The sequence below is a fragment of the Hyperolius riggenbachi genome, chromosome 6 (assembly GCF_040937935.1).
Source record: "Hyperolius riggenbachi isolate aHypRig1 chromosome 6, aHypRig1.pri, whole genome shotgun sequence".
Lineage (NCBI taxonomy): Eukaryota > Metazoa > Chordata > Amphibia > Anura > Hyperoliidae > Hyperolius > Hyperolius riggenbachi.
In genome coordinates, this window is record NC_090651.1 from 19,999,566 (window position 1) to 20,027,197 (window position 27,632).

The 27,632-nt window shown below is 48.2% G+C and overlaps 1 protein-coding gene across 16 annotated transcripts in view; it reads left to right on the forward strand.

Moving 5' to 3' along the window:
• KLHL21 (kelch like family member 21) overlaps positions 1-27,632 on the forward strand; it is a 128,753-nt gene that overhangs the window by 60,628 nt on the left and 40,493 nt on the right. For 13 of the 16 annotated variants that reach the window (XR_011021915.1, XM_068238949.1, XM_068238947.1 and 10 more), the window contains one exon: positions 25,748-26,820. Coding sequence is in view for 15 of the 16 variants with exons in the window: in XM_068238949.1 (XP_068095050.1) it covers positions 25,773-26,820 (1,048 nt within the window). In the remaining variant the exon portion in view is untranslated. Of the gene's footprint in view, positions 1-22,454; positions 22,477-22,569; positions 22,758-23,943; positions 24,066-25,747; positions 26,821-27,632 lie in introns of those variants that run through there. The other 3 variants (XM_068238960.1, XM_068238952.1, XM_068238956.1) reach the window with 3 other exon arrangements.

Sequence of the window (27,632 nt, forward strand, 5' to 3'; positions counted from 1 at the left end):
ACCTCGGGTTCTCTTTAAAGTGGACCTGAACTCTTGCACATGACAGAAGGATAACAGAGAAATGCACCCTGTATGTATTTAGAGAGTTTAGCCTGTCTAATCCCCCCCTCATCTGTGACTGATCACAAGTTGTAATTTGATCCTTCCCCTGTGTCACATGACTGCCATGGCAGATAAGCCTATTTGAAAGCACAGGCTGTGAACAATATGTCAGCTTCCATGAATCAGACATGTTTTTTGCTTAAAGTGGATCTGAACTCAGACCTCCTTTCTGCTCTAAAAGATACACAACAGCATAATAACCTTTAACCACCTTAGCGGTATGGACGAGCTCAGCTCATCCATTACCGCCAGAGGGTGCCGCTCAGGCCCTGCTGGGCCGATTTTGATGAAATAAAGAGCAGCACACGCAGCCGGCACTTTGCCAGCCGCGTGTGCTACCCGATCGCCGCCGAATCCGCTGCGAGCAGCGGCGAAAGAGGGTCCCCCCAGCCGCCCGAGCCCTGCGCAGCCGGAACAAATAGTTCCGGCCAGCGCTAAGGGCTGGATCGGAGGCGGCTGACGTCACTCCGCTCGTCGCCATGGCGACGAGGAAAGCCAAACAAGGAAGGCTGCTCATTGCAGCCTTCCTTGTTAATTCTGATCGCTGGAGGCGATCGGAATTACGCTTCAGGAGCGCCCTCTAGTTGGCTTTCATGCAGCCAACTTTCAGTTGGCTGCATGAAAGTTTTTTTTTAATTTAAAAAAAACCCTCCCGCAGCCGCCCTGGCGATCTCAATAGAACGCCAGGGAGGTTAAACAAACAACATGTCTTTGTTACAGCTGATACAAATCTTAAAATAAATCTGCACAGTTTCTACTTCCTGATTCATGGAAGCAGACATATTGTTTACATCCTGTGCTTTCAAATGGGCTTATCTGCCATCTCTACCATAGGCAGTCATGTGACACAGGGGAGAGATCAGATTACAATTTGTGATTAGACACAAATGAGGGGGAATTACACAGGCTAAACTCTCTGAATACACACGGTGCATTTCTCTATGTTTTCCTTGTATCCTCTGCAAGAGTTCAGGTCCACTTTAAAGGCTATTATGCGGTTGTGTATCTTTTAGGCTAGTTACACACCAGGACGTTGCGTTTAGGGGACGTTATAGGGCACATAACGTGCCCCTAACGCAACGCCTGGTGCTCTCTGGTGTGGACGTCGGAGTGAGCCGCGTTGTGCAGCTCACTCTGGCGTCCGTGATGCGTACTCTTGGACGCATGCGGCATCACGTGGTCCCGCCCGGCCAATCGCCGCACAGAGCGGCCGCCCCAGGAAGTAAACACTGCACGTCACTGAGTGCAGTGAATATTAATTAGCCATGTGCCCGGCCGCTCTCCCCTCCTCCCCTACATGACTGAGCATGTGCAAACAGTCTAACGCGGCTTAGCCACGGAGAACGTACTGCATGCAGCACTTTGCTGCGTTACAATGTAACGCAACTTGGGCAGTGTGAACAGCCCACTTGTGTTACATTGCTGTGCGTTGGGGGAGCGTTACAGGCTGCTCTAACGTGCGCCTGTAACGTCCCTGTGTGCAAGAAGCCTTAGAGTAGAGAGGAGGTCTGAGTTCAGGTCCACTTTAAAGCGGATCCGAGATGAAAAACTAACTATAACAAGTAACTTGTCTATATATCTTATCTAAAGTTTAGATGGTTTACACAGCAAATCTAGCTGCAAACAGCTTTAATAGAATATGATCATTTATTCCTGTGATACAATGACAGCAGCCATGTTGTTTCTAAACATTACACAGAGGCAGGCTTGTCTGCATCTTGAGCAAAAACACCTAATCCACCCTCCTCCTCCCTCCTCCCTCCGCCTCTGAAATCTCTGGCTAGTAATACCTCCACCTCCTCCTACCCAGACTGAGCTCCCATGAGCCCTTGCTACTGTCTGAAAGTGCCTTGGCTCTCTGAAAACCTGTGGGCGTGGTTTGTTTAGTTTATAGGGAATTAGAGTATTAAAACAAAAACAAAAAAAGTATTTGGCTTGAGGAATGCCCTATAAACAATAGGAAAGGAACACAACTATGCAATGAGTAAAAGTTCATCTCGGATCCACTTTAATTCCATAGTCTATTAAAACTTCGGCCCAAAGGCAACCATGGTGTTTTTTTTTTTTTTTTTAGCACAAAGGGCCAGAGGCTTTCCCCTCCTGAGCTGTGCTGGTACCCTCTTCAACATTAGTGTCGATTGCGTGAGCGCGGTTGCATTGTGCAGGCGTGAAGTTCGTCCCACACCTGCAGTGGAGTGGCCTGTGCAGGGCTTTCTTCGTGTAGGAATGGCTCCATGCTTCTGCGCAGACTCAAACCCACTGGCACCTGTGCAGTGCAGCCACCCACTCTTCCATAAGTGGCATACACCACACGCACCGCGTGATGTCACACATGCGCCACAGCGTGTATACCACTAATGTTAGAGCGGCAGATTCCGGACACTGATGGGCACCGTGCGATGGGTGACACAGGATAGGTAATGTACAGTATATATACACACAGGGCTGTGGAGACGGTACAAAAATCATCCGACTCCTCAGTTTATGAAAACTCCGACTCCAGGTACCTATAATTGCTCCGACTCCTCGACTCCGACTCCCAAAGGTGGCCACACGATACAATAAAATTTTTACGGCAATTTGATAAATATGATCGTATCTCCTGAAAAAATCGATAGCTTTTTTTTTTTTCATTTGGCTGAAATTAAATTGGATTTCCAGTTTTTTTTTTTTTTTTTTTTCAATTTTTATGTATCCGGAATGCATGGAAATGTTACATTTTTTTTCAAATCTTCAATTTTTCTAAAGATTTTATAGTTTGTGTTAACCACTTGCCGACCAAGTGGTTTCCCATTGATCTGTGCTGGGTGGGCTCTTCAGCCCCCAGCACAGATCGTATTGCAGGCAGGGTGATCAGACATCCCCCCCCCTTCCTCCCCTTTTTTTCCCCACTAGGGGGATGTCCTGCTGGGGGGGTCTGATCGCCGCCGCTCTGCTGTGCCTTGCGGGGGGGCTCCTCAAAGCCCCCCTCCGCAGCGCTATTCCCCCCTCCCTCTCCTTCCCTCCCTCTCCCTGGCTCTGTGGGCGGTACAGGACGGCGATACGTCCTGTACCGCCTCTGATAGGCTTCAGCCTATCGGATGGCGGCGATCCCCGGCCTATCAGAGGCCGGGGATCGCCGATCTCCTTTACGGCGCTGCTACAGCGCCGTGCAGTGTAAACACCGGGGATTTCTTCCCCGCGTGTTTACATTTCGCCTGCGAGCCGCGATCGGAGGCTCGCAAGCAGTTCACGGAGACACCCTCCGTGAACTGAGGCTAAGTTCACAGTGGGACGTTAAAGTCGCGCGTTAAAACAGCATTTAACGCAGAATAACTCACTGCAATGAAAAATCAATGCCCTGTTCACAGTGCACACGTTGCGTTGGTGTCTAACGCTGCACGTTAAGTAAAAGTACTGCATGCAGTGCGTTATACACGTTATTAGCTGCGTTGGACTGTTTGCACATGCTCAGTAATGACTTGGAAGCATACTTTTCATTGCCTGTATTTTTTACTGTATCTGCTGTATGTGACGGTAACGCTGCGTTGCCACTTTTTGGGCGCGTTGCGTTGTAAGCTTGCGGTGCGACTTTAACGTGGCATCAAAACGCAACGTCCCACTGTGAATCTAGCCTAACATGGAACAGCCGCTCGAACGGCCGTTTCCATGGAAACCCGCAGACAACCAGTTTACGCCAATCGGCGTTAGCTGGTCGTCAAGAGGTTAAGGGGCCCATACACTGGTCAATTTCAGCTATCGATCGATCGACTGATTGATGCTATGGAATCGATCAATCGGAAATCGATTCTATCAATCTGTTTGCGGATGATTTCGAGCTATTTGATCCATCTGACAGGATTGAAAATCTATAGAGTTGCATTGGATCTAATGGTCCAATAATGCTTTTAGATCAATTTCCAATAATTTCATTGTGAAATCTATTGGAAATCTGTTCCTAGTGTGTGGCACACATCAGATAGATTTTTGTCAGAGGATTGCCAAATCGAATCTGACAAGAATCTATCTGATGGTCGAATCTGCTGCAAATCTATAAGTTTATGGCCGCCTTTAGATTGTCAATTTATTAATATACACACCCAAGCAATTTTCTCAGTTTCCAATCATTTTTATCATAATTGGGGGAAAATTAAACGTGTGTGTGTGGTACATTGGTCAAATTTATGAAATGTTACAATCTGTCAGAAAAATTTATTGCAATTCTTGAATTGAACAGATATTTAAAAAAAAAACATTGTATGGTGTGATTCGGTTCAAAAATCATCCGACTCCTCAGTTTATTGAAACCACCGACTCTTGCTCCGACTCCTCGACTCGGACTCCACAGCCCTGTATGCACACACGGGACACATTTATACACTGGGGGAACGGCGAAGGGGGGTTCGCCGCTCGTCACGGTATTACCGTGAGGCCCCCGATCAACTGTGACATCTTGCAGCATGTCCAATTGATACATGCAACCGATTTCGGCCCGAAATTGGTTGTATTGTCAATCGGGCATGCTCTTGGAGGCCCCGATTTTCATCTGATTGAATAATAATTGAGATGTATAAGCATATCATTCAATCTCAACTACTGTCCACTTGATTGATTAGTAAAGGTCAGTCGCATAGGATATCACCTGTAGTGTGTGGGCCACTAGTCTATCGAATTTCGATTAACCACATTGAAGTTGATCGCCCAATAAAGTCAATAGCTTAGTCGATTGAAGCAGAATCACTAGATGTATGGCTGACTTTGCTGTTTTGATCTGGCGTGTTGACCCCCTCCCCCTACTCATTGTCTGGGTGATGCTGAGAAGTGATGATGTTGTCAGCGCTGTGATTACTGTCTCGCAGCGCAGGGGATTAGGCAGCAGTATTTGCAGAGTGTGCCCGCCGTGGAGGCCTCTATTACTGCCTGAAGGCTTCATTATGAATAGGCTCATTGTACAGCGGCCTCAGCTGCTCACAGTCCCGCGTTCTATCCGGCACACACAGCCTTATTTATCAGCCTGTTTGCGGGAAGCCAGCTTCAAAATGAATTGCGGTAAATGAGATAGATATATATAGCTTAGGGGATCATCGGGAAGGTCTTTTTCAAACGTCTTTTCATTTCATTTTGCAAATCTGTTGTAAATATCACTGCGACCGCCTCTACTGCCCCATTAACGGCTCTGTATCGTGGCTTGAGAGAGGGTAACCGCTTAGGCTGGGTTAACATATGACATAGCATGAAAAAGTAGCGTTTTAGGATGGTGCGTTTGCGATTTCTACTGCGTTTTTGGTGCTTTTGCATTTTTTTACGCAGATGCGTTTTTCATGCGGTTTGCGTGTGTTTTAAAGGAGAACTGTAAAGAGAGGTACATGGAGGCTGCCATATTGATTTCCTTTTAAGCAATACCAGTTACCTGGCAGCCCTGCTGAGCTATCTGCCTGCAGAATCAAACCAGAAACAAGCATGCAGCTAATCTTGTCAGATCTGACAATAATGTCAGAAACACCTGATCTGCTGCATGCTTGTTCAGGGTCTAGGGCAAAAAGTATTAGAGGCAGAGGATCAGCAGGGTAACCAGGCAACTGGTATTGTTAAAGAGGAAATCAATATGGCAGCCTCTATATACCTCTCACTACAGTTCTCCTTTAATGTAAAATGCATGCGTTTTGTATGCGTTTTTTTTATTTCAATTTATGCAAATTGTTAGGAAGACAACCGGAAGCGGAAACGCATCAGAGATCTTTAATTTTTAATCAAAAATGCATAAAAAAAATGCATGCAAAACACAATGCCTATATGCGTTACCATAGACTTTCATTATGTGCGTTTTGGCATCCAGCCTGCATAATATGTAACACTACCAGCGTATGCTGTAAAAACGCAGTGCAGCGCAGCTTCTTCTGCGTCCCATAGACTAACATTGCTGCATAAAACGCAGCATTTCCCGCTACGCTAGCATTTCTGCTATGTGTGCACCCGGCCTAAGTTAGGCCTGTTACATATCCCTCCAAGTTGCTACAAGTATGACTTGTAGGGGGAATGATATTTAAAGTGAGCCCCAGGTAAGAGTTATATGGAGCGAAAAAGCTCCCGGAACAGCAGGGATGTAAATATTTACCTTCCTGGCTCCAGCGCAGGCGCAGTATCGGCTCTCCGCTCGGAGATAGGCGGAAATAGCCGATTGCTGTTTGGCTGCTCTACTACATCTCCTGCGCCTGCGTAGTAGAGCGGACCTGACAGAGATCTGCTATTTCCGCCTATCTCTGTGCTGAGAGCTGCAACAGCGCCCCCACTGGAGCCAGGGAAGGTAAATAAATGTAGCTTGTCAGGCTTGTCGAGGAAGGATTCCGGGACACTTCGGGGGAGCCAGCGCTGGATTGCCTGCAGCTACAGGGGAGGGGGAAGCCTCATTGGGACCCTGAGGCTTACCCTACCGAGGAGAGTACCCACCAGGGGAACTTTTTTTTTTTTGTTACAGAGTCTTTAAACAAAAAACATTTCTTTGTTACAACTGATACAAATCCTATACAAATCCTAAAATAAATCTGCACTGTTTCTACTTGCTAAAGTGAGAAGAATATGGAGGCTGCCATATTTATTTCCTTAAACAATACCAGTTGCCCGGCAGTCCTGCTGATCTTGTCAGATCTGACAATAATGTCAGAAACACCTGATCTGCTGCATGCTTGTTCAGGGGCTATGGCTAAAAGTATTAAAGGCAGAGGATCAGCAGGACAGCCAGGCAACTGGTTGAAAATAAGGAAATAAATATGGCTGCCTCCATATACCTCTTTCTTCAGTTGTTCTTAAACATCCAGTGCTTTCAAATGAGCTTATCTGCCATCTCTGCTGTGGCAGTCATGTGACACAGGGGAGAGATCAAATTACAACTTGTGATTAGACATAGAATGAGGTAGAATTAAACAGGCTAAACTCTCTAAAAACATGCATTTCTCTGTTTTTCTTCTGTCCTGTGCAAGAGCCCATGTCCACTTTAAAAGGAAATAAATATGGCAGCCTCCATATCACTTTCACCTCGGGTTCACTTTAAAGCAGCGTCGGAGGGGGTTTGGCAGCCTGTTTATAACAGGTTCTCTTGTGACATCACTGGCTGGCTGCTTTCAGGTCACATTACCTCCTGTGTGTGAGTCAGCCGATGGCCTGTCCCTCTGAGCAGTGTCCCGTATTAGGCCTTCCTGGCGACCCCCCATGATGTGATACACGCACAGCGCAGTGACCGCTCTCTGCCTGTCACTCTGTCACCGCTCATGCGTCTGCCAGCTGGGATCCTGCCAGCCTATTGCGTAACACGCTCTGACTCCTCGCTGGTGTTGTACCGGTGCTTAATATAGATATCTGACTGGTGGTCACCAGTGCTGCCTATTCCCCTCGGCATTGTGGTGACTAAACTACCTCCTAAATATAGAGGTTCTACTTTACGAGGTTCAGATCATGTGTCCTGATAGATGGGATCTGTGCTGTCATAAGACTGGAAGCAGGGGCGTAACTAGGCATGGGCTCACGAGTCCAGAAGGACTCCAATTCAGTATTCAAATGAAGTCTAATGACTTCACCTGAGACCACAGGTTAACTTACCCAGAAGTCTTTGGTCCCTTCTGCATTCCATTACGCGTCATAGGCGTAATGAAAGCCGCGTTTCAGGACTCATTAACACGCTTCCGGCTTAAAGGATACTCGAAGTGACATGATGAGATGGACATGTGTATGTACAGTGCCTAGCACACAAATAACTATGCTGTGCTTTTCTTTCTCTGCCTGAAAGAGTTAAATATCAGGTATGCAAGTGGCTGACTCAGTCCTGACTCAGACAGGAAGTGATGACAGTGTGACCCTCACTGATAATAAATTCCCCTTTTTATCTCTTTCCTGCTCTCAGAAGCCATTTTTTGCTAGGAAAGTGTCTTATAGTTGGAATTTCTTATCAGTGAGGGTCAGTCCTGACTCAGACAGGAAGTGACTACAGTGTGACCCTCACTGATAAGAGGGTCACACTGTAGTCACTTCCTGTCTGAGTCAGGACTGAGTCAGCCACTTACATACTTGATATTTAACTCTTTCAGGCAGAGAAAGAAAAAAAGGAACACGGCATAGTTATTTGTGTGTTAGGCACTGTACATTCACATGTCTATCTCATCATGTTACATGTCAGTTCAGGTATCCTTTAAAAGAGGTAGTGAGGCTTGAAACGCAGTTTTCATTACGCCTATGACGCATAATGGAACGCAGACTGGACTGAAGACTTCTGGGTAAGTTAACCCCCCGTTGTCTGTGGTCTCAGGTGAAGTCATTAGACTTTATTTGAATACCGAATTCGAGTCCTTCTGGACTCATGAGCCCATGCCTGGGCGTAACTAGAGGGGAGCGGCACCTATGACCGCAGAGGGGCCCAGAGCTCTAAGGGGGCCCCTATTACTACTTCACTCCCTCTGATAAAGGGGTCCATCCTGCAGATCAGGTGTTTTGTGGCTACACTTGTTATGGGTGTGACGATTATGATGCCCACATTTGCTTTATGACCCTTGTAAGGGAAAGGGTGTAAACATTGGGGAGCTTTGTAGTTCCGCCCCTGACTGGAAGGGACATTCTAGCGGTATTGTGGTGCCCATACATTGGTAGATGGAACAGCAGATAAGATTATCTGATAGATACATCCCTCTTTGATTGAATATGATCAGAGAGGGATCTGTTGCTGCCACACACCTGCACACAGATTTCCACCACATTTCAGCATGGTTGCCTCCACCTGTAGGGCCCCCAGGGTTTCCCCCATGTATTGTGTACTCCCGGACCCATGGTGAGTGCTGCAGTGTAGTTGTGGCTCACCTGTCCGCTGACTCCTCCTCCTGGTCACCGCCTCTTTCTCCTTGGCCCGCCTCTACCCCGTGACCCTGCCACATGTGCGTGACGTTAGCACATGCAGCAGGGATACAGGCGCCCCTGGTGGCAATAAAGAGAAGATGCAGGTCATAGGAGGAGGCGCGACAGGTGAGCTAAAACTACACTGCAACACTCACCACGGGTCCAGGGGGTACACATTACACATGGGGAACACCGGTCGTGGGTCCAAGGGGAAATCGAATGCTGCTACCACCACACACACAACCGGGATCTTTCCTGCATGCCGGATCAATCAATTTTGGTGGTAAATCAATCAAAACGACTATTGGCTGGCCACGCTGCTGCAACGATCTCTGCTAGATTCGATTATTATGATCTAATCTGCAAGATATCAGTGCTGCAAATCGAGTAATGTATGGGCAGGTTTAGATCTTCACTTAAAGGGGAACTGAAGAGAGAGGTATATGGAGGCTGCCATGTTTATTTCCTTTTAAGCAATACCAGTTGCCTGGCAGCCCTGCTGATCCTCTGCCTCTAATACTATTAGCCATAGCCCCTGAACAAGCATGCAACAGATCAGGTGTTTCAGACTTTAAAGTCAGATCTGACAAGACTAGCTGCATGCTTGTTTCTGGTGTTATTCAGACACTACTGCAGAGAAATAGACCAGCAGGGCTGCCAGGCAACTGGTATTGATTAAAAGGAAATAAATATGGCAGCCTCCGTATACCTCTTACTTCAGTTCCCCTTTAAGGCCCATACACTGGTCGATTTTATCAAATCCCCTATTCGATCGGTTTGTGGCCGATTTCGATCGATTTGATCTATCTGACAGGATGGAAGATCTAGGTTGATCTGCTGCTGGCAGCAGATCAATGGCCCATAGAGTTGCATTGGATCTAATGGTCCAATAATGCATTTAGATACATTTCATTCTGAAATCTTTTGGAAATCTGTTCCTAGTGTGTAGCACACATCAGATAGATTCCTGTCAGATTCGATTTGACAGGCATCTGCCAGAAATCTGATGGTCGAATCTGCTGTAAATCTAGAAGTGTATGGCCACCCAGAGGTTTCCCAAGATAACATAATAGACTCCATAAATCTGGCTTGGATCCTCACTGGGGATGCCACACATGACCACAATCTCCCAAACGCTCACTGAGGCCTGGTGCACACCAAAAACCGCAAGCAGATCCGCAAAATGCTAGCAGATTTTTAAACGCTTTTTTTTATTTTTATGAGGCGTTTTGCTAGCGTTTTGCGGATTGCTGCTGCGGTTTTCAGTATAGTAGATTTCATATATTGTTACAGTAAAGCTGTTACTGAACAGCTTCTGTAACAAAAACGCCTGCAAAACCGCTCTGAACAGGCGTTTTTCAGAGCGGTTTGCATTTTTCCTATACTTAACATTGAGGCAGAAACGCATCCGAAATCCAAAAAATGCCTCACCCAGGCATTTTTCGTTTCTGCAAAACGCCTGCCGCTCTGGTGTGCACCACCCCATTGAGATACATTTACCAAGCAGATCCGCAGCCGCAAGCGGATCTGAAAACGCCCAAAAAGCCGCTCGGTGTGCACCAGCCCGTAGTGAACTCTACAGTGAACCTAGTTAAAATTAGCTGATGAGATAAACAACTGTTTCTACACTCACAAGCCTTTTATTAGGTTCACCTGTTTAACCTCTTGAGGACCGCAGGCTTACACCCCCCTAGTGACCAGGCCATTTTTATTTCTATTTTTTTAGCAGCAGAGCTTGGGCCATTTTTGAGGCGATTGGATAGGAAGATGCAAACGCTCACAAAATCGCTTTGTGCAGCGATTGCGTTCGCGTTTTAAGAATAAATACATGGTATTTATTCTTTTCCGGATCAAATATTACTATTTGAACAGTTAAACTGCTGTTCAGGAAATGCTGCTGAAAACAAAGAAAACCCTGAGAATACCCCATGAGGAGAGGGACTGGCCCAACACCTGTCTGTTCTGATTTTAAAGAGCAACTCCGACCAAGAATTGAACTTTATCCCAATCCGTAGCTGATACCCCCTTTTACATGAGAAATCTATTCCTTTTCACAAACAGACAGGGCGCTGTATGACTGATTGTGGTGAAACCCCTCCCACAGGAAACTCTGAGGACCGTGGTACTCCTGGCAGTTTCCTGTCTGTGAACCTTGTTGCATTGTGGGAAATAGCTGTTTACAGCTTCTTCCAACTGCCAAAAAAGCATGCAGCAGCTACATCACCTACCAGCAGTAAAAATGTCACCATGTGATAAATGTCAGAATGTAAATAAGGGATTTAAAAGATTTTACAATGGGCAAACACTGACTAAATCGTGTATACATAATTATTGTAAAAATGAAGCACTTTTTTAATGACATTATTTTTACTGGAGTTCCTCTTTAAAGAGGATCTGTAACGTCAAAAGATCCCCTGGGGGGTACTCACCTCGGGTGGGGGAAGCCTCCGGATCCTAATGAGGCTTCCCACGCCGTCCTCCGTCCCTCAGGGGTCTCGCTGCAGCCCTCTGTGAAAGATGACGTCATTATTTACCTTCCCGGCTCCTGCGCAGGCGCTCTGACGGCTGTCGGCTCCGAACTACACGGAAATACCCGATCGCCGTCGGGTCTGCTCTACTGCGCAGGCGCAAGTTTCCAGCGCCTGCGCAGTAGAGCGGACCCGACTGGGATCGGGTATTTCCGTGTAGTTTGGAGCCGAAAGCAGCCACAGCGCCCCCGCTGGAGCCAGCAAAGGTAAATATTGAACTGACAGTCGGGTCTGTCGCCGGCTGTTCGGAGGGCTGCAGCGAGACCCCTGACGGATGGAGGACGGCGTGGGAAGCCTCATTAGGATCCGGAGGCTTCCCCCACCCGAGATGAGTACCCCCCAGGGGATGTTTTTCAGGTTACAGACTCTCTTTAACTGCCTACTTTTTTCGCGATAGTGGTCCTTTAGGGCTTGTTCACAATGCAGGCACTTTCAGGTTTATTTTTTTTAAAATTGCCCCCCCCCGACCGTGTGGACAATGAATGTCTATGAGAAGGTTCATATCAGCTCAGGTCGTGCACTGTCCGTTCAGTAAAACAGTGCGTGGACCATTTTTGAGGCGAGTACGCCTCAGTGGAAAGTATAGGAGAAACACAAACGCTCACAAAACTGCTTTGTGTAACGATTGCGTTTTTAGGAATAAATACATTGTATTTATTCTTTTCTGGGTCAAAGAGTTTACTTCCTGACTTGCGTCAGGGAGTGAATTACAAAACCGCTCGGAAAAACAGCTTAGAAAACCGCTAAGCACAAAAAACATACCCCCACCCAAGCGCTTGGAATCGGGAGGGAAAAAAATATGCGTCAAAAACCGCCCTACGCGGACGGACATGCGAACGGAACGCTGTGTGAGCAAGGCCTTAAAGGACAGGTCCAAAGTAAAAAAAAAAAAAAAAATCTACTTAACTGGGGCTTCCTCCAGCCTCTGACAGCCTATCTGTCCCTCACCTCGGCTCTGCTCCAAGCCGGTCAGCTTCTGCAACAGATCTATTTTTCTTTACAGCCTGGATGTGTCCTTTAAAGCGGAACTAAAGATCATTTTAAAATCAACAGTTTCACTTACCTGGGGCTTCTACAAGCCCCCAGCAGCCGTCCTGTCCCACGCCGGTCCTCCACAATTCTCCGTTCTCCCGCCGCCGCTCCATTTCGTTCCTTGACTTGTAAGTCGAGGCCTGCACAACCCTGCGAAGCGTATCCTTTCTATGCATTCCCGTCTGCAATAGCGCTATTGTGGACTGGAGCGCGAAGAAGGATACGCATGGCCAGAGCCGTGCAGGCTTAGTGTCCCGACGGCGAAACCGAAAGCAGCTGGCGGTGGGAGAACGGAGGATCATGGAGGGCCGACGCGGAAAAGGACCGCAGCTGGGGGCCTGGGGAAGCCCCAGGTAAGTGAAACTGTTTGTTTTAAAATGATCTTTAGTTCTTCTTTAAGTACCCCATAGGCCGGGACACTTTTTTCATTACAGGTGTTCTTTAACCTGCCTGGCGTTCGGGAACGTTTTTTGCAAATTTTTTTTAAAATATAACATGTAGCTAGCCTAGCGCTAGCTACATGATTCCACCCTCCCTGCGGCGTCCCTCCCACCCCTCTGATCCCCGCCGGCGCAATCACCCATCCGGAAATCCCGTTCTGAACGGGATTTCCAGGAGGGCTTCCCCCGTCGCCATGACTACGCACGTCGTGACGTCATCGCCGTTGGTGACGTCACAGGGAGACCCGATCCACCCCTCAGCGCTGCCTGGCACTGATTGGCCAGGCAGCGCACGGGGTCTCGCCTGGGGGGGCCCTGCATCGCGGCGGGCGGCGGCGATCGGACACAACACGCAGCAAGCAAAGTGCTTGCTGCGTGTTTTAAAAAAAAAAAAATATTCAAATCGGCCCAGCGGGGCCTGAGCGATAACCTCCGGCATCTCTGGACGAGCCTAGCTCGTCCAGAACGCTAGGGAGGTTAAAGGACACCTGAGGTGAAGATAAACTAATGAAATAAATAATTGTATCTATCTTCCTTCTCCTAAAAATGACTTTTTAAGATATTCCAGTTTTAGTTTGTTTAAATCTACTTTTTAAGTTTTAACTGTTTTATTGTTTTTGCTCGATGACACATTCATTGAAGTATGCCAGAGCTAAAATCTATGAACTACTGACATTTTTTTTATCTCTTTCCTGCTCCCAGAAGCCATTTTCTGCTAGAAAAGTGTTTAATAGTTGGAATTTCTTATCAGTGAGGGTCACACTGTAGTCACTTCCTGTCTGAGTCAGGACTGAGTCAGCCACTTACATACCTGATATTTAACCATTTCAGACGGAGAAAGGAAAAAAGGAACACAGCATAGTTATTTGTGTGCTAGGCACTGTACATACCCATGTCTTTCTCATCATGTCACATGTCACCTCGGGTATCCTTTAAGCGCATTTACTAATGCGGTACAGACTAGAGTTGGGCCGAACCTCCGATTTTAGGTTCGCGAACCGGGTTCGCGAACTTTCGCGGAACGTTCGGTTCGCGTTAAAGTTCGCGAACCGCAATAGACTTCAATGGGGATGCGAACTTTGAAAAAAAAAAATAATTATGCTGGCCACAAAAGTGATGGAAAAGATGTTTCAAGGGGTCTAACACCTGGAGGGGGACATGGCGGAGTGGGATACACGCCAAAAGTCCCCGGGAAAAATCTGGATTTGACGCATAGCAGCGTTTTAAGGGCAGAAATCACATTGAATGCTAAATGACAGGCCTAAAGTGCTTTAAAACATCTTGCATGTGTATACATCAATCAGGTAGTGTAATTAAGGTACTGCTTCACACTGACACACCAAACTCACCGTGTAACGCACCGCAAACAGCTGTTTGTACTAGTGACGGCCGTGCTGGACTGGTGCGCACCATGGCGAGAGTGCAGGTTTTTGTGGCTTTACAGCCCATATGGTCAGCCTGGCTGATGTAGCTGAATGACAGAACAGTGACTGTCCAGCTGATCAAATTTGGTCTGACCACAATGAAGCAACGACCTTATTATCTTTTGTGTGCCCCCCGAGACACTCATCTAGGCGCCGGTCATTGCTTCATTGTGATACGCAAGCCCCTTCACCACGGCAAGGTAATGATCACGAAGGGGAATGGGCGCATGTACATGCCTTTTCTTTTGTTGTTGCAGCTGCCCTCAGTGCAGCCAGAAAAATTAGGCAGTCATGTACACGCACCATAAAAATTATTACAGCGGCCGCTGCTAGCAGCGGCCTAAAAAATTCAGCAATCCGCCTGGAGTCCCGGACCCTGTTGGTGGTGGCGGAGAAGGTAGTGAAGCGGCCTGCAGGCAGACATGCTGTGTGGAGGGACTGGGAGCGACTTAGTCTTTTTGGGGCAGGCCAGGCAGCCAGTCACACGGCGTGCAGGCAGAGATGCTGTGTGTGCGGGGACTGACTTAGTCTTGGGGCGGGCAGCAGCCCTCCGGGATCCATGCCTCATTCATTTTGATAAAGGTGAGGTACTTAACACTTTTGTGACTTAGGCGACTTCTCTTCTCTGTGACAATGCCTCCAGCTGCGCTGAAGGTCCTTTCTGAGAGGACGCTTGCGGCAGGGCAGGAGAGAAGTTGGATGGCAAATTGGGACAGCTCTGGCCACAGGTCAAGCCTGCGCACCCAGTAGTTCAAGGGTTCCTCATCGCTGTTCACAGCAGTGTCTACATCCACACTTAAGGCCAGGTAGTCGGCTACCTGCCGGTCGAGGCGTTGGTGGAGGGTGGATCCGGAAGGGCTACGGCGAGGCGTTGGACTAAAGAACGTCCGCATGTCCGACATCACCATGAGATCGCTGGAGCGTCCTGTCTTTGACTGCGTGGACACGGGAGGAGGATTAGTGGCAGTGGTACCTTGCTGGCGTTGTGCCGTCACATCACCCTTAAAGGCATTGTAAAGCATAGTTGACAGCTGGTTCTGCATATGCTGCATCCTTTCCACCTTCCGGTGAGTTGGTAACAGGTCCGCCACTTTGTGCCTGTACCGAGGGTCTAGTAGTGTGGCCACCCAGTACAGCTCATTCCCCTTGAGGTTTTTTATACGGGGGTCCCTCAACAGGCAGGACAGCATAAAAGACGACATCTGCACAAAGTCGGATCCAGTACCCTCCATCTCCTCTTGCTCTTCCTCAGTGACGTCAGGTAAGTCAACCTCCTCCCCCCAGCCGCGAACAATACCACGGGAAGGTTGAGCAGCACAAGCCCCCTGCGACGCCTGCTGCGGTTGTTCTCCTGCCGCTGTCCCCTCCTCCTCCTCCTCCTCCTCCCCCAAAGAAACACCTTGCTCATCATCCTCTGAGTCTGACTCGTCTTCTGCACACGACCTCTCTTCTTCCTCCTCCTCCCCCCTCTGTGCTGCCGCAGGTGTTGAGGAAACAGCTGGGTCTGATGAAAATTGGTCCCATGCCTGTTCCTGCCGTAACGGTTCCTGGTCACGCTCATTCGCAGCTTCATCCGCCACTCTACGCACAGCACGCTCCAAGAAGTACGCGTAGGGAATTAAGTCGCTGATGGTGCCCTCACTGCGGCTCACCAGGTTGGTCACCTCCTCAAACGGCCGCATGAGCCTGCATGCATTTTTCATCAGTGTCCAGTTGTCGGGCCAGAACATCCCCATCTTCCCAGACTGTTTCGTTCTACTCCAGTTGTAGAGGTACTGGGTGACGGCTTTCTTCTGTTCTAGCAGGCGGGAGAACATGAGCAGGGTCGAGTTCCAGCGAGTGGGGCTATCGCAAATGAGGCGTCTCACCGGCATGTTGTTTTTACGCTGAATTTCTGCAAATCGTGCCATGGCTGTGTAAGAGCGCCTCAAATGCCCACAGAACTTCCTGGCCTGCTTCAGGACATCCGCTAAGCCAGGGTACTTTGCCACAAATCTTTGAACCACTAGATTCATGACATGTGCCATGCAGGGTATGTGTGTCAGCTTCCCCATATGCAAAGCGGCAAGCAGATTGCTGCCGTTGTCGCACACCACGTTGCCTATCTCCAGGTGGTGCGGGGTCAGCCACTCATCCACCTGTTTCTTAAGAGCAGCCAGGAGAGCTGCTCCAGTGTGACTCTCCGCTTTGAGACAAGCCATGTCTAAGATGGCGTGACACCGTCGTACCTGGCATGCAGCATAGGCCCTGCGGAGCTGGGGCTGTGTAGCTGGAGAGGAGAACTGCCACTCAGCCAAGGAGGAGGAGGAGGACAGCGAAGAGCATGTAGCAGGAGGAGAGGAGGTGGCAGGAGGCCTGCCTGCAAGCCGTGGAGGTGTCACAATTTGGTCCGCCGCTTTCTGCTTGCCATCGTTCACCACCAGGTTCACCCAATGGGCTGTGTAGGTAATGTAGCGGCCCTGCCCGTGCTTGGCAGACCAGCCATCCGTGGTCAGGTGTACCCTTGACCCAACGCTCTTCGCAAGAGATGACACCACTTGCCTCTCAACTTCACGGTGCAGTTGGGGTATGGCCTTTCTCGAAAAATAAGTGCGGCCTGGCATCTTCCACTGCGGTGTTCCGATGGCCACAAATTTACGGAAGGCCTCAGAGTCCACCAGCCGGTATGGTAACAGCTGGCGAGCTAACAGTTCCGCCACGCCAGCTGTCAGACGCCGGGCAAGGGGGTGACTGGCCAAAAGTGGCTTCTTCCGCTCAAACATTTCCTTCACGGACACCTGACTGCTGCTGTGGGCAGAGGAGCAGGAACCGCTCAAGGGCAGAGGCGGAGTGGAGGAGGGTGCCTGTGAAGGTGCAAAGGAGAAAGCGGCAGAAGCAGATGATGCACCTGAAGGAGGAAGAGGAGAAGGAGGGTGACTTTTCTTTTGTGTGCTGCTGCTGCTTTTGCTCAGGTGGCCATCCCATTGCTGTTTGTGCCTTTTCTCCAGGTGCCTTCGTAAGGCACTTGTCCCTACGTGAGTGTTGGCCTTTCCACGGCTCAATTTTTGTTGGCAGAGCGAACAGATGGCTTTGGTCCGATCTGAGGCACACACATTAAAAAATTTCCACACCGCTGAGCCACCCTGGGATGTGGGCACTATGGGGACCTCAGCAGCTGATGCTGAAGGGCAAGTTGGCTGGCTGTACATAGGTGGCGATACATGGTGCCGGACTCTGCCACCAGCTGTTTCTGACGAAGAGCTGCCCCAGCTTCTTTCAGCAACTTCTCTCCTCTTACTACTCTCTGACTCCCCCTCTGAACTGTCCCCCTCTTCATCTCCTCTATTGGGAACATACAGAGGATCCCTATTACCGTCATCATCGTAGTCATCCTGCCCAGCTTCGCTTGCCTCAGACAAATCCAAACTTGCACCATCAGTAGGTCCTTCATCCTCCTGACACGTTACATCCATAGTGTTGCCGCGTAACTCAGACATATTAGCTGGTGAAAATTCATCTGGCTGTAACAACAATGGCTGTGCATCAGTGATTTCAACACTAAATAATTCTTGCGAAGTGTCAAATGCAGCGGAAGTGGTGCTAGTAGTAGCGCTGGTGGCTGAGCAAGATGAGGTGTTCTGTGTCGCTAAATACTCAACCACGTCCTGACAATCTTGGGAGGTGATGGGACGTGCCTTCTTCCGAGCACTGTACTGTGGGCCAGGTCCACACGAAATTACATTTACACAACCTCGCACAGACCTGCCGGGTGGCCTTCCTCTGCCTCTGCCACTACCTCTTCCTCTTCCTCTACCTGTTTTGTCCATATTGGGTATGCACGGAGTGGTATATCACACTGCGTGCACTCACGTAGGTAGGTGGGTTCACTTAACTGCACAGGTATGCGCACTGATGCGGTGGGTTCACTGAACAGAACAGGTATACAGTGGCGGGTTCACAGAACAGGTATGCAGTGGCAGGATCACTGAACACAATAGGTATGCAGTGGCGTGTTCACTAAACAGGTATACAGTGGCGGGTCCACTGAACAGAACAGGTATACAGTGGCGGGTCCACTGAACAGAACAGGTATACAGTGGCGGGTCCACTGAACAGAACAGGTATACAGTGGCGGGTCCACTGAACAGAACAGGTATACAGTGGCGGGTCCACTGAACAGAACAGGTATACAGTGGCGGGTTCACAGAACAGGTATGCAGTGGCAGGATCACTGAACACAATAGGTATGAAGTGGCGTGTTCACTAAACAGGTATACAGTGGCGGGTCCACTGAACAGAACAGGTATACAGTGGCGGGTTCACAGAACAGGTATGCAGTGGCGGGTCCACTGAACAGAACAGGTATACAGTGGCGGGTCCACTGAACAGAACAGGTATACAGTGGCGGGTCCACTGAACAGAACAGGTATACAGTGGCGGGTCCACTGAACAGGACAGGTATACAGTGGCGGGTCCACTGAACAGAACAGGTATACAGTGGCGGGTTCACAGAACAGGTATACAGTGGCGGGTCCACTGAACAGAACAGGTATACAGTGGCGGGTCCACTGAACAGAACAGGTATACAGTGGCGGGTTCACAGAACAGGTATGCAGTGGCAGGATCACTGAACACAATAGGTATGCAGTGGCGTGTTCACTAAACAGGTATACAGTGGCGGGTCCACTGAACAGAACAGGTATACAGTGGCGGGTCCACTGAACAGAACAGGTATACAGTGGCGGGTCCACTGAACAGAACAGGTATACAGTGGCGGGTCCACTGAACAGAACAGGTATACAGTGGCGGGTCCACTGAACAGAACAGGTATACAGTGGCGGGTTCACAGAACAGGTATGCAGTGGCAGGATCACTGAACACAATAGGTATGCAGTGGCGTGTTCACTAAACAGGTATACAGTGGCGGGTCCACTGAACAGAACAGGTATACAGTGGCGGGTTCACTGAACAGGTATACAGTGGCGGGTCGACTGAACAGAACAGGTATACAGTGGCGGGTTCACAGAACAGGTATGCAGTGGCAGGTTCACTGAACACAACAGGTATGCAGTGGCAGGTTCACTGAACACAACAGGTATGCAGTGGCGGGTTCACTGAACAGGTATACAGTGGCGGGTCCACTGAACAGAACAGGTATACAGTGGCGGGTCCACTGAACAGAACAGGTATACAGTGGCGGGTCCACTGAACAGAACAGGTATACAGTGGCGGGTTCACAGAACAGGTATACAGTGGCGGGTCCACTGAACAGAACAGGTATACAGTGGCGGGTTCACAGAACAGGTATGCAGTGGCAGGATCACTGAACAGGTATGCAGTGGCAGGATCACTGAACAGGTATGGAGTGGCAGGATCACAGTACAGGTATGCAGTGGGCTGAGGGCTCACTGAACAGAACAGGTATGCAGTGGCAGGATCACTGAACAGGTATGGAGTGGCAGGATCACAGTACAGGTATGCAGTGGGCTGAGGGCTCACTGAACAGAACAGGTATGCAGTGGCAGGATCACTGAACAGGTATGCAGTGGCAGGATCACTGAACAGGTATGCAGTGGCAGGATCACAGTACAGGTATGCAGTGGGCTGAGGGCTCACTGAACAGAACAGGTATGCAGTGGCAGGATCACTGAACAGGTATGGAGTGGCAGGATCACAGTACAGGTATGCAGTGGGCTGAGAACTCACTGAACAGAATAGGTATGCAGTGGCAGGATCACTGAACAGGTATGCAGTGGCAGGATCACAGTACAGGTATGCAGTGGCAGGATCACAGTACAGGTATGCAGTGGGCTGAGGGCTCACTGAACAGAACAGGTATGCAGCCAGGAAGAAGTTAAGCCTAACTAATCTTTCCCTATATGAGAGACTGCAGCAGCTCGCCCTACTCTCACTAATGCAGGCACACGAGTGGCCGTAATGGCCGCCGCTGCCTGCCTTATATAAGGGGGGGTGGGGCTCCAGGGGCTAGTGTAGCCTAATTGGCTACACTGGGCCTGCTGACTGTGATGTAGAGGGTCAAAGTTGACCCTCAGTGCATTATGGGGCGAACCGAACTTCTTCCGCAAAAGGTTCGCGTGCGGTACCCGCACGCGAACCACCTACGTTCGCGCGAACCACGTTCGCCGGCGAACCGTTCGGCCCAACTCTAGTACAGACTAACCAGCAAGCTCATGGTGAATCAGAACTCATTGGTGTGTGAGGGGCTACAATGGTCCTAAAAGCCCCCTTACTAAAATGCTAAGAAAAACATAAGTTTGCTTTCTTAAAACAGAAAGAATTTGTGATAATTCAGGTTGCAGTGAGCTTGAGATGTCTCCCACAATGCATCACTGCTGAATATATGCAAATTAACCATTGTTGCCCTTAGAAGCTAAACCAGGGGTCCCCAAACGTTTTGCGTCGAGGGCCAGGTCAACATACTTCAGACTGCTGGGGGGCCGGAGTATACATAAAATTGTTTGTGCACCAGACAGTGAAGCATACCCAGGTGACAACCTGCAGTCCAATTGGACAGCAGTGTCACCTGATGTTGAATGTGATTGGAAAGCAGCAAATTACTGCTTTTTGGCTTCATTCTATATGCAGACCACCAATATTTAAAGATGTAGCTGACTGCATCTATACTACATAGGTGTGTGTGGGGCCGGTAAAAAAAAAAAGCCTCAGGGGGCCGCATTCGGCCCGCGGGCCTTAGTTTGAGGACCACTGAGCTAAACACACCTCCAGAACCGCTGGAATGCAATGATGTGTCAGCTTGTTAATTTGTACAGAGCCACAATAATCCAACATGCATACAGGCTGTTTTGGATGGTTAATTTGCATATATTCAGCAGTGATTCATTGGGCTCTATTCTGAAAGACTTCCCGCATGCGGTAAAGTACATGCGGGAAGTTTGCACCCAAAATACCGTCAAGTTTGCATTCTCAAAATGTTCCGCATGTTTTTTCCGCATGCGGAAAAAGTGTGGTAAAAGTGCGGGATTCATGCGGAAAAATTTCCTCAAAAGTCGGTATTTTCCGCAATAAAAGATCAATTCTCAAAAATGTTCAGGCGCATCATTTCGTCGTTAATTACAGATTTATTTATTTTTATTTTTTTTTATCACCTACAAGTAGTAGGTGATATATTCCGCATCCCATTGACTTTAATGAAGTCTGGAGGCTTAAAGAAAACCTGTACTGAAAATGAATAGTCAAAATAACCATACACACATCATACTTACCTCCTGTGTAGTCTACTCCTCAATCTCTTCCTCCTCTCCTGCTTCCTGTTTGTCCACTGTGATCAATGGAATTCTCCGTCCTCCAATTTGAAAATGGCCATTACCTCATAGCAGCTTCCTGGTCAGCACACAGTTAAACTGTAATATCACCCACTTGAGCCATAGGGAAACATGGACACATCAGTTCTCCTCTCAGCTGTAACTGACAGAAACTGATATATAACTGACAGCAACTGATATATTTCAGTTCTGACAAAATATTGTCAGAACTGGAAGGGATTATTGTTAGAAGAAAATGGTGAGCTTCTGAGAGGAACTGATGGCAAGGTAACTATGTAATGCTCATTTGAAGTTACCTCATGTGTTTATTTTAAATAATTTTACTCAGTACTGGTTCCCTTTAAAGAAAGCAAACTTTTGATTTACTAATGCTGTAAGTGTAACCAAGATCCCTTTATACTTTTTTTTTTGTCTTGTTTTTTAGTTGTGTGCTGCAGCCCTCTGTATTTGTGTGTGTTTGTATTTCATTTTTTTTATTATGATTATTATTATTAGATGAATTAGTGTCTCCTTGTATTTCCCTTGGTAACTGTGCGCACACATGTACATATTTAGCACTGTTACACATTACATTGGATAATCATCTGGCCCTGTGAGAGCAGGTTTGCTGTATGACTCATGTGATCCCCTCCCCCTCTGTGCTGGGTGGAGGGTGCAGCAGCTGTGCAGACAGAGCAGAACTTGGCTCACAAGCTGATGGAACTCCCATTATTATCATTATACTTCTAACACAGCCCTGTCTGCCTGCTGCACCCTGACTTTGAGGCGCCACCTGCAGCCTTCCTGGGGTATTGGCCTGTTTGCTGCACTGGTGAGTCACTGCTTGTCCCCAGAGCTGAGTGGGGTCATCGCCTGTCTGCAGCCTGGGAGACGTGTGCCTGGGCTCTGCCCACTGGGCGGACGCTGGGTGACAAAGCTCCCCTTGTAACCCAGTGTGAGCAGCTGCAGTATAGACTTCAGTATCCAGAGACAGCAGACAGAGCTGCTCAGTGCTGAGGATTACCTCTGCTTTTCAGCAGGCTGACCCCCTCTGTCCACCAATCCTTCCATCCAACCACCCAATCCATCCATCCGTCGTGTTCTGGCTGGCAGGTCAGTAATCTGTTCCCCAGGCCTCAGCGGGGGGGGGGGGGGGGTGTTCGCAGCGCAGCGAGCAGGTCTGTATTTGCGGAGTGTTCGTGCTGAGGGTGAGATCATGCGTGCGTTGCTGTTGGCTGCCAGTTAGAGATTCGTCTCCGCACCCTGTTTACATTCACTTACTTTTGCTGCAGGGTCAGGCAAAGGATTGGCAGCATTTTTTAACTAATTTTCAGTACCAAACAGTTGTTTGTTTCTGCAGATTGCACACATCCCAAGTCGTGTATTTTTATGAAATGTATGTTTGTGTTGATGTAGGTGTGTATTTTTATGTCTTTTTAAGAATGCTGCGTAAAGTGGTTCTCTAGTCATCTGGAAGAGATTTCCAAGATAGGTGCATGTTGTATTAGTTAAGTAAATAGTTTATTTTGTATTCATAAACCGTATTTATAAACAGATGGCTTCTTCTGCCTCACTTTACAGAGTACTTAGTCATGTTGCTAATCATCACAGGCGCTCGCAAGCTAATACTACCATAGTCATAGTCTAATATCCTACCTTGTTATTAGTATTATTATATATTTATATAGCACTAGTATTTTCTGCAGCAGTTTACAGAATACATAGTCATGTCACTGACTGTCCTCAGAGAAGCGCACAATCGAATCCATATTCATATGTCCTACCATGTTATTATTATTATTATTATGCATTTACATAGCATTGAAATCTTCTGCAGCAGTTTACAGAATACATACGGTAGTCATAGTGCTCACAATCTAATCCTACTATAGTCCTAGACTAAAGTTCTACCATATTATTATGTATTTATATAGCACTGACATCTTCTGCAGCACATTACAGAGAAAATAGTCATGTCACTGACTGTCCTCAGAGAAGCTCACATTCTAATCCTACCATAGTCTCAGTCTGCTGTACCTTATTATTATTATTACTATTATTATTATTATTAAGTCTTTTCCTATCATAGTCTAATGTCCTGCCACAATCTTAGGCCAGTTGTAAGGGTGTGTGTGTGTATTATAAGAAATCAAATCCCCAAAGGTAACCGATACAAACACAGTGAGAACATTCAAAAGAAATGCAGAATGTCACACGTCAGTCAGCGGCGAAATCAAAAGTAAATATGTCTGATTATCAGCTGTAGATGGATGGCGCCCCCCACAGACAGTGTCTGGTACACCAAAGTCCAGTGAAGAATGCTTATGTCGCTCTAATGGTTTAGAGCCCTGCAAGGCTTTCTTATCGGGGATACAGTTCAGGGCTAGACCACTGACAATGGATCCTTCAGCTTCTGGAAAGGTAATGCGTCTCTCGGGATCTGTGGCGATGAAATCTCGGCCATTATGAGGCGTTCCGGCTGTTCTCATGCCTCAGAGAGGGGCAGAGGGTGTGAAGGGGCCGTACGCTGTGTTAGGGGGGCTCACTCACTACTGGAATCTCCAAGAGAGATCCCACACTGGGAGAGGCTGGGCGGCTTCCCTCGGCTGGCTGTATTTGATTGGTCCAATCCTAAGCTACATTAATTTACATAAAATTTTCACCAACTTGAAATGATTCGCATCTCCTTGACCAAATGTTGTAAAAACTCAGCGTTATGGTGCCCATACATGGTACAATTTGTTCATTTTTTTTCGATCAGATAATTTTGTTTATTTTGTTAGATCGAATATAAAGATTTCTCCAACATGTCCGATCGGAGTTTTATCTAAAAAAAAACAAAAAAACATAATCGCTTGTTTATCTTGATGAAAAAAAATTGACTTTAATTCGATTGTTTTGGTCGAACAAACAGGAAAATATACCTGTAGGGTCCTTTTTACACTTAACGTGGACCTGAACTCTTGCACAGGACAGAAGAAATACATAGTTAAATGCACCCTGTATGTATTTAGAGACTTTACTGTCTAATTCATCCTCATCTGTGTCTAATCACAAGTGTAATTTGATCTCTCAGCTGTGTCAGCTGACTGCCTTGGCAGAGCAGTTAATTTGTGAACACAGGATGCTAACCCTATGTCTGCTTCCATGAAAGCAGGAAGTAGACACACTGCAGATTTATTGCAGGATTTCTATCAGCTGTGTTTTTTTTTTAAAGGTTATTATGCTGTTGTGTATCTTTTAGAGCAGAGAGGAAGTTCTGCGTTCAGGTCCGCTTTAAAAGCATTTTTGACTTATTTGCTCCATTTGTAGAGGATGATGGTGAGGATAGCTGAAGTTCTTCCCAAGAAACACATGGCATTCTTGTTAATTTACTCCTTATTGTCTGTATACGTAGAAGATGCTGGCCGTCATTACATGGCAGCCGGTAATACTTTGGGTAGATTGAGGAATAATGGAAATATTTCAGGGTTTTATTGCTATCTGTGTCCCCAGCAGAGATGTATCATTGTTCCCTTTCCTGGAGAAAATGAGAGAAAATCTCCACAGAGTATAAGGAAATGTAACTTCTGGAAGTTGTAGTTTAAACTGGAGACCCAATGGAAGATAGACCCCCCCCCCCCCCCCCCCCCCCCCATTTCCTGCTCTAATGGCACCTGCAAGGAAATCCCCTCACTTCCTGTTCCATGGTGGAGTCACATGACAGGAAGTGGGATTGGGTCTCGCTACAGGTGGGAAATGGAAAACCGATAAAACCACCAGAGGCTCTCGACCTTCGCTTAGGCACCTGAGATCCACCAAAAATAGTTTTGCTTTGACTTCCATTTTAATACAGCAGGAAATAGTTCTGGAAATATGGGCAGTAGGAAGGAAAGCGGTGACAATTACTTTACTGTTAGTGATTCTTATAACTTTAGATGTATTCAACCACTTATGGTCTTTAGTGTTTTCTCCAATTTAGGAGGACCTTAATCCAAGGACTGCATATTTATTTCTGACTGCTATTCGTTGTAGATGGAGACACATTTCTTTATCAGATTTTATTAAAGTGCATTTGTTTCCTAGAGAGAGAACCACCTGTGACTTTTCTCTATCTTTTACAGATGATCCTTCGTTGACTTCCCAGGTATGTCACTCAATATGGATCCGTCACCTCCTGGTTCTCTCGCTCCCCCTGACTCGTCTCTGCCCTTCTACGACTCTTCCCATGCCCTCCACCTCCTGCGGGGCATCAATGAGCTTCGGGCTGAGCACAAGTTCTTTGACATGACCATAAGTGCCGGCAATGAGGACTTCCCTTGTCACCGCACCGTGTTGGCTGCTGCCAGCAACTACTTCCGCGCCATGTTTGCCGGGCGCCTGCGGGAGAGCCAAGCCGAGAGGGTGGAGTTGCACCAGGTTACCGGATCCATCTTAGGCCTGTTGGTGGACTTTTGCTACACTGGACAGGTGACTGTTACTCAAGAGAATGTGGAACCTCTCCTGAAGGCCGCGGACCTCTTCCAGTTCCCCTCGGTGAAGGAGGCCTGCTGTGCCTATCTGGAGAGACAACTCGATGTCAGCAACTGCCTGGAGATCCAGGACTTTGCCGAGGCCTATGCCTGCCGAGGATTGGCCGAGAGCACCAAGCGGTTCATCCTGGCCCACATGGCACAACTGGCTCAGGCCCGGGAGGTGGAGCGGCTGCCTTGGCAACGTATGCTGGAGTACATTATGGATGACCGTCTGTGCGTGGATAAGGAAGAGACTGCCTACCAGATTGTCCTTCGGTGGGTCAGAGCTGACCTTCCCCACCGCCAGCACCGCTGGCCTGAGCTGTTCCAGCATGTCCGCCTACCCTTCATCCGCCGCTTCTACCTGTTGGCCCACGTGGAGAGCGACCCTTTAGTCTACTACAGCCCCTCTTGCTTGAGACTCATCAGCGAAGCTCGTGCCTTCCAGTCCAGCGAGTACGACCGCCATGACCTGCCCTGTGAGAGGATGAGGCCTCGGCCGTCCACTGGACTTGCGGAGATATTGGTAGTGGTTGGTGGCTGTGACCAGGACTGTGATGAGCTTGTGACCGTGGACTGCTATAACCCTCATACAGGACAGTGGCGGTATCTGGCAGAGTTCCCTGATCACCTGGGAGGTGGCTACAGCATTACGGCACTGGGGAATGACATCTATGTGACAGGTAGGTGTTGCTGATCCTGTTTACTTAGAAGCACTCAGTTAGCCATCCAACCCTCAACATTTAGTAAAGGGTAGCCAAATAGGCCCAAAGCTTACCAGCAATCGGGAAATCTGTCCAAACTAAAGAAACCGTAGCACTAGACTAAATAATGCCATATGTCAAGATTCTGTCCTTCTGTAATGTCTGCAGATCCTGCCTTCTAAGAAACCACACCAAATATTTAGCAGTCCAGTTCCAGCACCTCTGGGATCAACATTAGTCTGTTATGCGATTTGAAGTTTCAAGGAGTGGTCCGAGATGATTAAAAAACACAATTCTACTTACCCGGGGCTTCCTCTAGCCCCTGGCAGCAGTCCTGTACCCTCGCCGCAGCTCCATTCCTAGCTGGTGGCCCGGGGTCCCCTCCGGTGTAGACGACGATCTTGCCAGGTTGTCCTCTACTGCGCCTGCGCAAGCGCCGCTGCTGTCGATAACGCTGACGTCGTCTGGAGTGTACTGCGCAGTAGTTCTGCGCCTGCGCTAAACACTCCAGATGACGTCAGCGCGACCGAAGAAGGCTCTCGCGCAGACGCAGTAAAGGCCCATCAGCATTTACACCGCAGGGGACTCCAGGCCAGCGGATGGAAGAGGAGCTGCTGGATCGGACGTATCGGCTGCCAAGGGCTGGAGGAAGTCCCGGGTAAGTCGTGTTAAAGGCAGAGGATCAGCAGGATAGGCAACTGGTATTGCTTAAAAGGAAATAAATATGGCAGCCTTTATATCATTCACTTTGGGTTCACTACCAGTTGCCTGGCAGTCCTGCTGATCCTCTG